General features: G+C 45.5%; 1 protein-coding gene and 1 pseudogene across 1 annotated transcript in view; one reads left to right on the top strand and one right to left on the bottom strand.

Moving 5' to 3' along the window:
- Window positions 1-5,011, top strand: part of LOC109880893 (dnaJ homolog subfamily B member 5-like) — an 8,865-nt gene extending 3,854 nt beyond the window's left edge. The window contains 1 exon segment of the mRNA XM_031804470.1: window positions 4,739-5,011. Coding sequence (XP_031660330.1) covers window positions 4,739-4,972 — 234 coding nt within the window. The 3' untranslated portion in view covers window positions 4,973-5,011.
- A 5,146-nt stretch (window positions 5,012-10,157) lies between these two features.
- On the bottom strand, window positions 10,158-13,081 carry LOC109873794 (aldo-keto reductase family 1 member A1-A-like; annotated as a pseudogene).
- Between the last annotated feature and the right edge of the window lie 1,435 nt (window positions 13,082-14,516).

The raw sequence follows: 14,516 nt of genomic DNA, 5'->3' as shown, positions 1-14,516 counted from the left end.
AGAGAGAGACAGAGAGAGAGACAGAGAGAAAGAGAGAGAGAGAGAGAGAGAGACAGACAGAGAGAGAGAGAGACATAGAGAGAGACAGAGAGAGAGACAGAGAGAGAGAGGATTGTGTGTGGGGTGGTATTCTGACAGACAGTTCATTTAATTAAACCTCTATTCCTGTGTGGTCACAAGCTCAGCTGTGACCAGCCTGTGAAATGAAACACTCTTTTATAGTTTCCATATACTGCCATTTATCTACTGCCTATATTAATGGACTGGCTAATGGCAGACCCTAAACAGGAGCTTGTTAAGTACATACTGTATTAATTATACAAGTACCGCAGTGCTCAGATAAGCTCATTAACCAGGAGGCCTGTTTACTGCTGTCATAAACTGTTCTATCTTAATGTCATATACTGCCATAGAAATATCTTTTAGTTATGAGATAGTGCACTACTCTTCGTGCATTAAACATGTAGGGAATAGGGTACCATCAGGGACACAGACCTAGTTGATTCAGTCCGTATTCCAGAAGTTCAGCGCTGTCGCGTGATTGAACCGTAAAGGTCATTTCCGATTGAACCACATATGCATCGTTTACTGTGAGTGCAGTCGTTGCGCAAGCGGGAACATTGCCTATCACTGTTGGAGCTAGGAACACACGCGCAATAACATCTGCTAAATATGTGTATAACCAATCAAATTAGATTTGATTTACATTTCAAACGTGCTATAGCGCTGAACTTCCGCGATACGGATTTAATCGAGCCCCTAATGTATCCAGTAAAGACAATACATGCTCATTTAGATCCAGTGAAGGAGAGAGACCTGAGAGAGACCGGAGAGAGACCGGAGAGAGGTGAGGAGGGGGAGATGTTGAAGGGAGAGAGAGTATTGGGTATTTGGGTTATCTGAACCATTAACTGAAAAATATAGTTTAACTGGAGCTGTCAAGGAGCTCTGCTTCCATCCAACAGGAAGGTATGTTTACAGAGGCCTGGCACTGGGCGCTGTTGACGGGCTGGCTGCTTTTATACACTCTGTTATCTATGCTGGCTGGGTTTTGGCCCTAAAATAGCTGGGTCAGACCCTATGCTAGCTACACCGGCTGACTTTAGGCACTCTGTTTTACACAGGCTTTAGGTCTAACAATAACAAGCCCAATGAGAGCTACGTTGCACAGTGCAGAGCTGAAGGCTCTTTAGTCTGCTAAAGACAATTGTTACCTCTGCATTATGACCATTCAATGACCTCTACCAAGGATGTCTGGAGTCTGGACCTTTATGTCATCACTGGAGCCGGTGGCCTTAACCTGTAACTGCAGGCTTCAAGCCCTGCTGTCTCTCCGGCTGTTCTCTCTAAATCAGGACAGTTTGCCATTCGGCGTCAGTGTGAAAAACAGGAAGGAAGAACACACACACACAATCATACTTAGAAGGCTATCGCTAACTCTAAGAGGAACTTGACTTCTGATATTACAGAGAAATATGCTATATGCATTGGCAAAGACAACATAGCATGTGATAACGCTTAGGCAATGGTTTCTGGATGCCTTATGTTTTGGAGGGTGGGGGGGGTTGAGGCGCGGGGGTTAGTAAACACTGGATTAGGCAACTGCTAACTGGGACTGTTGACACCTGATTGGGCAACTTGTAAGCACTAAACTGGAACATACAATTCAAAATAGTTTCATGTTATTGAATTGGGACTGGAAAACTGTAAGCTTACTGCACGTAGTCAGAGTTTGAATTTATCAGGAGTGGTATATATTATTCTGGTGCTGCCTTGTCTGAGCTGAGGCTTACATCATTAGACCGGCCTTATGTCAGCTGTCTGTGTGTCTCCAGTGTCATTGCAACCTGTCTAGGTGCTGGATTCGAACCATAGCACAGAATGTCATTTTTTGTAGCGCGGTTGAAATGTAAAGGTCATTTTTGATTGAGGCGGCAGCGTTTACCGAGAATGCAGTCACCGTGAACGCAGAAACATTGTCTTCACATTTCAATCGTGCTTATCTTCGGCGCTATTGATTCAATCCAGCCCTAGATAGTGTTGGGCGGATTACTTTAAAAATGTAATCTGTTGCGGATTACAGTTACATGAAAATAAAGTAATCGGTAACGTGATCCTTTGGATTACTCAAAATGAGTAACGCAATCTTTTGGATTACCAGATATTTTAAAACATAAATAAACGTTCACCTAATACAGTATTATTTAACTGAGTAACATTAGTATTTCTAAATGGGGGACTATTGTGAGAGCATAAAGATCCTACAACTCATATGTTTGATATGTGAGAGCATAAAAGATCCTACAACTCATATGTTTGATATGTGAGAGCATAAAGATCCTACAACTCAAGTGTTTGATATGTGAGAGCATAAAGATCCTCCAACTCAAGTGTTTGATATGTGAGAGCATAAAGATCCTACAACTCAAGTGTTTGATATGTGAGAGCATAAAGATCCTACAACTCATATGTTTGATATGTGAGAGCATAAAGATCCTACAACTCATATGTTTGATATGTGAGAGCATAAAGATCCTACAACTCATATGTTTGATATGAGAGCATAAAGATCCACAACTAAGATATACTACTCAAGTGTTGATATGTGAGAGCATAAAGATCCTACAACTCATATGTTTGATATGTGAGAGCATAAAGATCCTACAACTCAAGTGTTTGATATGTGAGAGCATAAAGATCCTACAACTCATATGTTTGATATGTGAGAGCATAGTCACAGGGCTCCATACCAACATTTTCAGTTGTCTGGACCATATGGTCGCACCAAGATTTTGTTGCGGGGTCACGCAGTAGAAAACACGGGTTGCCTAATCATCTTATTAAGTAATTAAACCTGCTTCATTAAGTACTAGAATAAAATGATATGATCAATAAATTAATTTGAATGCACAATTCCAGATATTTTTTCATGATGCACACCCTAAATTGTCACGAATTTTGAGTTGGACAATTAGGCAATTGTATATTACTGTCAAAATACAGTCCCAGCATTTTTTTGTTTTTTTTTGTTCAATAGAGATTAAGTAACTATTTTAGGGCACAAAAATCACAAACAAATTCATTTGGGGCTAATTCACCCAAATGAGGAAGTAGTTTAGCTAGATTGCAAACAATAACATCTAGCCTAATATTAGACTACTGATAGTTAGGACTACTGATAGTTAGACTACTGGAGAGTTAGACTGCTGATAGTCTGCCGTAGTATTTACACCAGTAATGTAATATATAGGCCTATGTTGTCACCTTGAATGGCCGACGTGAGTGCCCTATGTTCAATAGTAAGAGTTGATAAATAGAATTCAGACCTACAGAACGCTGGGTCCCAGTTCTCTTCAGTGTTATTCTGGGATTGCGTCTTGAAATATTGCGCAATCAGAAATCATTTCTCTACTGCTACGGACAGAGCTCACAACGGAGAAAGAGGGAAAGTGCAACGCAGCAAGCAGAAACTCTATGACGACTGTCTGACCAGAAGGCTAGGTGTAAATGTTTTGGAAGCCTTACCTATTCATTCAACCAGTTCAATACTAAAGAAGCCATCCATCCTTGATGAGAGGTCAGCAGAACGATAGAACCTTTAAGAGCGTGTGAGAAGTCTTGAGGGTGCGCTAAATGAAAGTGGGCAAATGCTGGCAAAGTTTTACAAATGTTGCCTCTTGAGATTAGATGAAGTAATCCCAAATGCAATCAGTTGTTTTTAAGAATGCAAGCATAATCAGATGATTCATTTTTGTAATTAATCCAAGCTGATTAGTTACTTTGTTTTGTATTCTGATTACTCAGTTACTACCAACCCTGGCCCTAGGTTAGGGTTTAGTATGGTGTGCTGCCTGCTCTGGGTAGGAGTTGCAGATCTAGGATCAGTCTTCTTTTACTTAATTGTAAGGTGCAAGACTGACCTAAGATGAGTGGACACCCAGGTTTCAGTCTCTCTCTCTCTGTGTGTGTGTGTGTGGTGTGTGTGTGTGTGTGTGTGTGTGTGTGTGTGTGTGTGTGTGTGTGTGTGTGTGTGTGTGTGTGTGTGTGTGTGTGTGTGTCTGTCTCGTGTGTGTGTGTGTGTGTGTGTGTGTGTGTGTGTGTGTGTGTGTGGTGTGTGTGTGTGTGTGTGGTGTGTGTGTGTGTGTGTGGTGTGTGGTGTGTGTGGTGTGTGTGAGTGAGAGAGAGAGAGGAGAGAGAGAGAGAGAGAGAGAGAGAGAGAGCACGACCTCAGTTTATTCGGTCTTACTTCATTAGCTGTAGAAATGAGACCACACTCTAAAATTAGCCTCCTGTGCACTCTACAACCCCCCAACTATCAACCCTACACACACAAGCACACACACCGGGGTTTTCCAAGCTCAGGAAACTTGTTTAAGTGTCAGAGAGGGAATGATCCATTGTAGATGATGATGTCATTCTGTTCCACTCTGAGCGCCAAGTCATGTTCTCTAATGTTCTCCAGCTGAATCTGTGTTCTAGACTGCTAAACTGGAACAGATACTAGTTTTCTAAGTCCATAGCTCCCGAAACACACGTTTTCACCTATCCTTAATCAGTGAATTAGTTAACAACTAACAACATATGATTTTGTCATCATTGGGTGAGTAGTAGAACAACTCTGTGCAACGCCAAGAGGAACAGATTGAGAATCACTGTTGTAATGAAGCAGTCATATAGTAAACATGGTTGTGTCATATGATACAGTAGTAACCCTCTCATATCCCCCTCCCCCCCCCAGGCGCTGTGTGGCTGTACGGTGAACATTCCCACCCTGGATAACCGCGTCATCCCGCTATCCTGCCATGAGGTCATCAAGCCGGGGACGGTAAAGCGGCTGAGGGGGGAGGGCCTGCCCCTCCCTAAGAGCCCCACTCAGCGCGGCGATCTCATCGTAGAGTTCACGGTTCGCTTCCCAGACAGGATCCCTCCCCAGTCCAGAGAGATCATCAGACAACACCTACCCCAGTCTTAGGACAACCCCCCCCCCCCAGACTCATTACACCATTTACACTCCTGCTTCCCCAACCCCCCAGACTCATTACCCCCTCCCCACTCCCCCAGACTCATTACCCCTCCCCACCCCCTCCAGACTCATTACCCCCCTACACTCCTCCCTTCCCCAACCCCCCAGACTCATTACCCCTTCCCCACCCCCAGACTCATTACACCCCCACACTCCTCCCTTCCCCAACCCCCCCAGACTCATTACCCCACCCCCACCCCCCCCCAGACCCACTCCCCACTCCCCACCCCCCCCAGACCCCCCCACACCCTCCACACTCTTCTCCATTTCAAGATCTCACTGTTTCTACCACACAACATACATGGACAATATTTTTAAGGGAAATGTTTTTTTCTGGGAATGACAAGAGGACCTCCAGTTTTCGGATGTTTTTGTTTCTTTTCGCCCAAGCGCACACACACGGACATGGCGAAAGTGATACGGAGGAACGGCTCAGCGTGGCTTTCGCTTTTACCGGAACACCTTTTCTTAATGCTCTTCTTTTCTACACATTTATCAAGGGTTTTTATACATCCCCCTGATCCTCCTCTTCTTATGGAGGAGTTGAGAGGAACACTTGATTTGAAAAGAGAAAGATTGTCCAGGATTTTCCAGAGGAAAGTTGAAAGTGGATTATTTATGTTATCTACCAGCAGCTTCAGTCTCTGCTCCCCATTTTAACGTAATCATCTGTTTCTGTTTCTAATGTTTAATAAAGCATAATGTGTGAACTCTGTGTTATCTGCTGGATGAGGCTACTGCTCCAGCCACTACTACCAGATCCTCCCAGTGCAGAACCACTGACATAGATGTATAGTTTGGCAAACATATTTTGAGATTTGGATTTGCTCACCATAATCCACACTCGAAGTGCAAATGAGCATGTAATTGTTGTGAAAGGTTTGGTTGTAACATGGTGGACAGTTTGCTGAACTCTGTGTATCTATGTCTCTGGTCCAGACCCCTGACTGGCTGAGAAGCCCAGCACTGTGTGATCCACTATGGCCCTCAAATTAAACTATGGACCTCCAAAGCCAGTTCCACTGCTTTCCCTCCCATTCTTATCCCTCTAAACAGGGACTGATTTAGACCTGGGACATCAGGTGTGTGCAATTACTTAAAAGGTACAACAGAAAAGTAGGCTCTGGACCCTCGTAGGGTAAGAGTTGAATACCCCTGCACTAAGGGTCATCATATCTCGGTCAGCGCTTGAACTTCTGTTTTTTCATCCTCCTAATCAGGGACTGATTCAGACCTGGGACACCAGGTGAGTGCAATAACCACCAGGTAGAAAACAAAAGACACAAAAGGGTTTTGGCCCCCCAGGACCAGAATTGAACCGTTTCATCTAAGTCTGTCATCCATAGGTGCGTTGATCCCTGTGGTGTGTCTCTCTTAAAGGGAACTGACTAAGTCTTTAACAACCGCCTTAAGCTCTCCCTGACTCAATGAGAGACTGGTAAGTGCCTTAACTTGGAGACACACACAACACTCAGTGTCCACAGGTTAAACGCAGAGAATATGAAGACACATTTTCTATGAAACGTTATAATAGGTTTTGTGAAACACATTCAATGTAAACCTGCCCAGATAGCCAGGACTGATCTACTGTGGATGCACATCTTTTGGCTTGTGGGGAGTTTAGTGGGAGTGCTACTGTATGTGGTGCTTGAGGTGAAGGAATGAAATAGATGCTGGTACTCATTTTTGTTCCTGGTAATGTTTCTATTTCGGAGCTGGAACACCGCAATTCTTAAAGTGATTCTATATGTATATAAATTGAGTGCTGCTACTCAACCAGTAGAAATTTTTAGTTGATGGTACTCAGTACCAGTGTATACTGACACTGACGTATGGGGGCTCGCAGTGATCTGTACTGCGCTGAGCGGGCCACTATCAGTATGGTACTATCATACATCACTTCAAGACTATCAATATTAAATGGAGACCCTTTTCTTGGACTTTTTGCCACTTGTAATATGTTTTCTATTGACGAAATATCTACAGCAGAGCTCTCCAACCCTGTTCTTGAAGAGCTACAGTCCTGTAGGTTTTCACTCCAACTATAATTTAGCTCACCTGATTCTAATTGTTAGCATGTTGATAAGCTGAATCAGGTTAGTTACAACTGGGGTTGGATTGAAAACCTACAGGAAGGTAACTCTCCAGGAACAGGGTTGGCGAGCCCTGGTCTACAGGATACAGGGAATATGTAAGGAAACAGAATGATACGGTTGTTGCTCCCTGCCTATAGGTTGTGCCAAACGTATTTTCACACACAGAGATACAGACACTGCAACCGAGTGATTCTCACTGTTTCACAGCTTCTGTACTTTTGACAAAGTTTCTCATGTGAGTTGAATTTTACAATGACAACCAATAAACCAAGTATTGAGCTATGTATGGTCTTGTGTGTTTATGTGAGGAGTGGAGGTATTTGTAGCTGACCCCCATTCGACTGCTTTCACCCATCCATCACACTCAGCTCTGTGTTACTTCAATGACGGAAGGAAAGGATGTTTTATCTATCATTTATTGTCCAACAATCTCACAGATTAGATATCCACACATCGGAACACTGGATCAGTTTGAGTATAACAAAATCAAGGATTAGAAACAAATATATTTTCCCACTAATAATGAATTCTTAATAATTGAGTAAGCTGTATGTATGTGGATTCTTACTAAGGGAACATGAGCTGCATAACAGATGGTTTTTGTCTGATCAAATATTCAAATCTCTAGTGACTAGGCCTAGTAACTCCAGTCCAGGTATTCTGTATAAAGAAAAGTATATGTGTGGGTCAGTAAATCAAATTTATTTATATAGCCCTTCTTACATCAGCTGATATCTCAAAGTGCTGTACAGAAACCCAGCCTAAAATCCCAAACAGAAAGCAATGCAGGTGTAGAAGCACAATGGCTAGGAAAAACTCCCTAGAAAGGCCAAAACCTAGGAAGAAACCTTTTTATTTTTTTTATTTTACCTTTATTTAACCAGGCAAGTCAGTTAAGAACAAATTTATTTTCAATGACGGCCTAGGAACAGTGGGTTAACTGCCTGTTCAGGGCAGCAGAACGACAGATTTGTACCTTGTAAGCTCTCAACCTTCCAGTTACCTTGTGGTTAACAAGGCTACCCTGCCGCAACCTACAGAGGAACCAGGCTATGAGGGGTGGCCAGTCCTCTTCTGGCTGTGCTGGGTGGAGATTATAACAGAACATGGCCAAGATGTTCATAAATGACCAGCATGGTCAAATAATAATAATCTCAGTGGTTATAGAGGGTGCAGCAAGTCAGTACCTCAGGAGTAAATGTCAGTTGGCTTTTCATAGCTGATCATTAAGAGTATCTCTACCGCTCCTGCTGTCTCTAGAGAGAGTTGAAAACAGCAGGTCTGGGACAGGTAGCACGTCTGGTGAACAGGTCAGGGTTCCATAGCCGCAGGCAGAACAGTTGAAACTGGAGCAGCAGCACGACCAGGTGGACTGGGGACAGCAAGGAGTCATTATGCCAGGTAGTCCTGAGGCATGGTCCTAGGGCTCAGGTCCTCCGAGAATGAGAGAGAATTAGCGAGAGCATACTTAAATTCACACAGGACACCGGATAAGACAGGAGAAGTACTCCAGATATAACAGACTGATCCTAGGTCCCGACACAAACTACTGCAGCATAAATACTGGAGGCTGAGACAAGAGGGGTAAGCAGAGCTGACTCTAGATGTGGGGCCAGTAGAGCTGACTCTAGATGTGGGGCCAATAGAGCTGACTCTAGACGTGGGGCCAGTAGAGCTGACTCTAGATGTGGGGCCAGTAGAGCTGACTCTAGATGTGGGGCCAGTAGAGCTGACTCTAGATGTGGGGCCAGTAGATCTGACTCTAGATGTGGGGCCAGTAGAGCTGACTCTAGATGTGGGGCCAGTAGAGCTGACTCTAGATGTGGGGTCAGTAGAGCTGACTCTAGATGTGGGGCCAGTAGAGCTGACTCTAGATGTGGGGCCAGTAGAGCTGACTCTAGATGTGGGGCCAGTAGAGCTGACTCTAGATGTGGGGTCAGCAGAGCTGACTCTAGATGTGGGGTCAGTATAGCTGACTCTAGATGTGGGGTCAGTAGAGCTGACTCTAGATGTGGGGCCAGTAGAGCTGACTCTAGATGTGGGCCAGTAGAGCTGACTCTAGATGTGGGGTCAGCAGAGCTGACTCTAGATGTGGGGTCAGTATAGCTGACTCTAGATGTGGGGCCAGTAGAGCTGACTCTAGATGTGGGGCCAGTAGAGCTGACTCTAGATGTGGGGTCAGCAGAGCTGACTCTAGATGTGGGGTCAGTATAGCTGACTCTAGATGTGGGGTCAGTAGAGCTGACTCTAGATGTGGGGCCAGTAGAGCTGACTCTAGATGTGGGCCAGTAGAGCTGACTCTAGATGTGGGGCCAGTAGAGCTGACTCTAGATGTGGGGCCAGTAGAGCTGACTCTAGATGTGGGGCCAGTAGAGCTGACTCTAGATGTGGGGCCAGTAGAGCTGACTCTAGATGTGGGGTCAGCAGAGCTGACTCTAGATGTGGGGTCAGTATAGCTGACTCTAGATGTGGGGTCAGTAGAGCTGACTCTAGATGTGGGGCCAGTAGAGCTGACTCTAGATGTGGGGCCAGTAGAGCTGACTCTAGATGTGGGGCCAGTAGAGCTGACTCTAGATGTGGGGCCAGTAGAGCTGACTCTAGATGTGGGGCCAGTAGAGCTGACTCTAGATGTGGGGTCAGTAGAGCTGACTCTAGATGTGGGGTCAGTAGAGCTGACTCTAGATGTGGGGTCAGTAGAGCTGACTCTAGATGTGGGGTCAGTAGAGCTGACTCTAGATGTGACCAGTGGATCTGTCTCTAGATGTGGGGTCAGTAGAGCTGACTCTAGATGTGGGGCCAGTGGATCTGTCTCTAGATGTGGGGCCAGTAGAGCTGACTCTAGATGTGGGGCCAGTGGATCTGTCTCTAGATGTGGGGCCAGTGGATCTGACTCTAGATGTGGGGCCAGTAGAGCTGACTCTAGATGTGGCCAGTGGATCTGACTCTAGATGTGGGGTCAGTAGAGCTGACTCTAGATGTGGGGTCAGTAGAGCTGACTCTAGATGTGACCAGTGGATCTGTCTCTAGATGTGGGGGTCAGTAGAGCTGACTCTAGATGTGGGGCCAGTGGATCTGTCTCTAGATGTGGGGCCAGTAGAGCTGACTCTAGATGTGGGGCCAGTGGATCTGTCTCTAGATGTGGGGCCAGTGGATCTGACTCTAGATGTGGGGCCAGTAGAGCTGACTCTAGATGTGGCCAGTGGATCTGACTCTAGATGTGGCCAGTGGATCTGTCTCTAGATCAGGTCGGGAAATGAGGGTGGTCTGCATCCCTCCACTCTCTGTCCCTCTGTGAAGAGAACACACACAGTTCCATTCAGTACCACCACAAAACCCCATGGCTCAGCTGAATTTGGCTCCATCTCAGTAGTCTCATACGGCATCCTAATCTGCTCTTCTTCACCTATCTAGTTGTGACTATGTAATGAGGCTGTATATAAGACTATGGACCTGCACCCTGAGGTCTCATCTGAGACAATCAGAACTCACCTCCACAGCCGGGATGATGTACCTCTCGTTTCTGTTGAACGACTCGATCTGCTTCAGGTCTTCATCCGACAGGAGAAGTCAAACACCTGTCAATCAGACAAACAAATTCCCACTCAAGAAAAACAATCCCAGCAGCTACACAGAATTATAGCCTGTAGTTTCCTAGACTCAGCCAGCGAAAAGTCACATTTTGTGGAAGAGGTGAGTAGTTTCCAAACTGGTAAAACATCATGCAGTTCAATTGGTATTCCTTCCACTAGATGGCACTGTCCTCCTGACCTGCAGGTTCTGCAGGATCCTGGAAGGAGTAACGCTCTTGGGGATGCAGACCATCCCTCTCTGTACCTGCCACCTGGAGACAGAGACACACACACACTTGAGCATTGTTAATTACACTACGGCTAGTTACACTGAGGTGTTTGTGTGTTACGTGAGTATATCCTGAGCAGGGGTCTTTCTGTGGTGGAGGGTGACAGCCCCCCAGTCCAGGGTCCTGCAGCAGGCAGGGTTCGTCAGGCGAAGCCCTGGACTGCTCAGCACTACCCAGGGGACAGTAGGCCGTCACACACACCTACCGTCCTAGAATACACACACACCTACCTGCAGTGACTCAGCAGCTCGGCCTGGGACAGACATGGGTGACACCTACTAACACACAGAGTGAGACACCATTACAAAAACATACTGTACACACACACACCACACATACCTAATTGAAGATGGACAGACCGATTTCTTGGAACATCCCCTTATCAACCAGGTTCTCCATGGCAACCCAGGTTCCCAGTATGTCATCGTAACTCACACTACCAACGACCCGCTTGGGCATCAGCTCTGTCCCACGCCTGGAGAACACGGAGGCAGCTCAGAGGACCAACATTTGTGGGACAAATTCGAGGTGTGATTAGGTGTATGTGTGTGTTGCTCACTGGAAGGCTGTGGGCCAGTACACGAGGTAGAGGGCCAGGTATTCCAGTCCCAGGTGTATTAGACTCTTACTACAGGCTGTCTCTACGTAGTCAGGGTGATGCTGGGTGTTACACAGCTTAGAGGTCAGAAACACATCCTCATGACGCAGGGCCTGGGGACTGCACAGGGGATCAACACACATGACACACATACACTATATGTACAAAAGTATGTGGACACCCATTCAAATTAGTGGATTTGGACATTTCAGCCAAACCGTTGCTGACAGGTGTATAAAATCGAGCACCTAGCCATGCAATCTCCATAGACAAACATTGGAAGTAGAATGGCCTTACTGAAGAGCTCAGTGACTTTCAACGTGGCACAGTCATAGGTGTCATAGACACCTTTCCAACAATCAGCTTCCTCATCTGGCAGTCCGACGGACAAATCTGGGTTTGGCGGGTGTCAGGAGAAAGCAACCTGCCCCAATGCATAGTGCCAACTGTAAAGTTTGGTGGAGAAGGAATAATGGTCTGGGGCTGTGTTTTCATAGTTTGGACTAGGCCCCTTAGTTCCACTGAAGGGAAATCTTAACGCTACAGCATACACTGACATTCCAGACGATTCTGTGCTCCAAATTAGTGGCAACAGTTTGGTGAAGGCTCTTTCCTGCTTCAGCATGACAATGCCCCTGTGCACAAAGCGAGGTCCATACAGAAACGCTGTCGAGATCGGTGTGGAAGAACTTGACTGGCCTGCAGAGCCCCGACCTCAACCCCATCGAACACCTTTGGGATAAATTGGAACGCCGACTGCGAGCCAGACCTAATCACCCAACATCAGTGCTCGACCCCACTAATGCTCTTGTGACTGAATGGAAGCAAGTCCCTGCAGCAATGTTCCAACATCTAGAGGAAAGCCTTCCCAGTAGAGTGGAGGCTGTTATAGCAGCAAAGGGCTGGACCAACTCCATATTAATACCCATGATTTTGGAATGAAATGTTCGAGGAGCAGGTGTCCACATACTTGTGATCATGTGTAGCTTTTAAAGACTTTTGGTAATGCTCTTCGATCAAACTTCTACTTTTCCTCGACCCTGATTATTCTTCCTGTGTGTTTGTGTGTGTCAGAATGGTCCCGGAAGCGTAGAATGGCCTTGGAAAGACAGTGTGTGTGTGGCTCACTTTTCCTGGTCCCAGCCTCAGAGCGAGTGCCTCCCCCACCTCCTGCTCTTTACTGTAAACTGCAGCACAATCATTGTGTTTGTAGCCACAGTCTAGAGCCGCCAGCTCCTCCTGCTTCACCTGGAGACGCAGATGGTCAAACCATAAACACAGGTTACGGTTATCTGTTTTTGAATAAGCATTAAAGGACAATATTTTTCCCAGTTGCGTGCATGCACATTCATTCTCATTTCTATCACCACAATGGGAACAAGAAAGCTTGCGCATGCTCGTGTAACGGAGTTAAAGTACCATTAACTCATTCCACAGCTAGCTTAAAAACGTAACTTTAATAGCATTCTGACCTGTCCGGGAGTGCTCTTCCAGGTTCCCAGACAACAGGGTCATGTAGAAACTCATGTTTCAGACCAGAGGTTTTGACAGGGCAGGCAGAAAAACACATTAGGAATTAATGGAATTGTATAGGAGGTAGCAGCACACGGTATCTAGCTCGAGGTCAAACCATCTCTATAGGACTCGGAGAATGACCCAGATGACCTGGAGTGAGTTGCAAGTCACCATGACTACGTCTGAATGACGTGTTACTGATTATCACTCATGTCGGAATTCATTAACTCAGCACAGGGGTCTCACGTGTGACAAATACTTATATCATCCGAGACAGGGATATGATACCCCATATACATAGTTAAAACAGCCAAATCCACCACTTTTCTCCGTCTCGCATTCAAACAGCTCTGAACCCATCATAATTCAACTAGATTCATTTAGCTTCTGTAGCTAAATAGCTGATCCAACTATATGACAGTCACAGGCTGGCTTGAATACATGTCTAAATAGTATCATCCTATATTACATTGTCACGTGATAGAGAATTGTATTAAAGCATAGTCCAATACCCAAAGCAGGTTGAGTGGTCTGAGGTCATGCTGCTGAAATCAGAATTACCCTCCCCTGCTACTAGTTTCAGCTTCAGTTTAAAACTGCATTTGTTCCAATAGATTGCTATGGTCTACACCCTTTCAACGCTGCTCTGAACCACATTGCGTGCAAATAGTGAATGAATTAAGACAATAGTGCAGCTTAGTCAAACATTATGGCGCCTGTCCACCGTGGGAGAGTGTAAAGGTTGCATGTAATGTGAGAAGTTACATCCGTGTAGAAATAACATGGAGTAAGAAACCGTAAGGAGTGATAGTTCTGTCAGCCAGTCTGTAATGCTCAGGAGTCACACTGGTTTAAGACAAGTCTGGCTGGATCTGTAACCCAAATTGTTGTTAAACAGCCAAAACGGAACGTACGCATCTAGAGGAACAGGCCCCGAAACAGCCCACCTGCAAATATCCCATTTTTACTCGTAGACAGAACACTTGGGCTCATTAAATACATTTGAATATAAACAAACATCATGTGCGTCAAAGTTTAAATTGCAGTTTATATGCACCCTGGGATGAGCTGGTCAGGTAAGTGGGACACCGTGTGGTCAGATAGGGATTGCATACATTGAAACAATGGCCACCATTTTGGATATAAACGTTGAGAGCTCATACATTCAACTTTATCCATTGTAATTTAATTTACAGGTGTTTAACGCAAGGTTGCCATGGTGGTACGGTGACCAGGGTTGGAAGGACACTAGGGTTAACACTCCTACTCAACAAGCTTGTTATAACAAACCCTGAAGACCTAAGGGCTCAGGTTAGCGACTAGAGCAAATAGAGGCTTTTTAGCACAATGGTCTAACACGTCCTAAAGCATGCAGATGTCCTGGTCAATACCCAGTCCCACAATAGGTCAGACCTCTGACATCCC

The sequence above is a fragment of the Oncorhynchus kisutch genome, linkage group LG3 (assembly GCF_002021735.2).
Source record: "Oncorhynchus kisutch isolate 150728-3 linkage group LG3, Okis_V2, whole genome shotgun sequence".
Taxonomy (NCBI): domain Eukaryota; kingdom Metazoa; phylum Chordata; class Actinopteri; order Salmoniformes; family Salmonidae; genus Oncorhynchus; species Oncorhynchus kisutch.
This window is presented reverse-complemented; position numbering and strand designations above follow the sequence as displayed.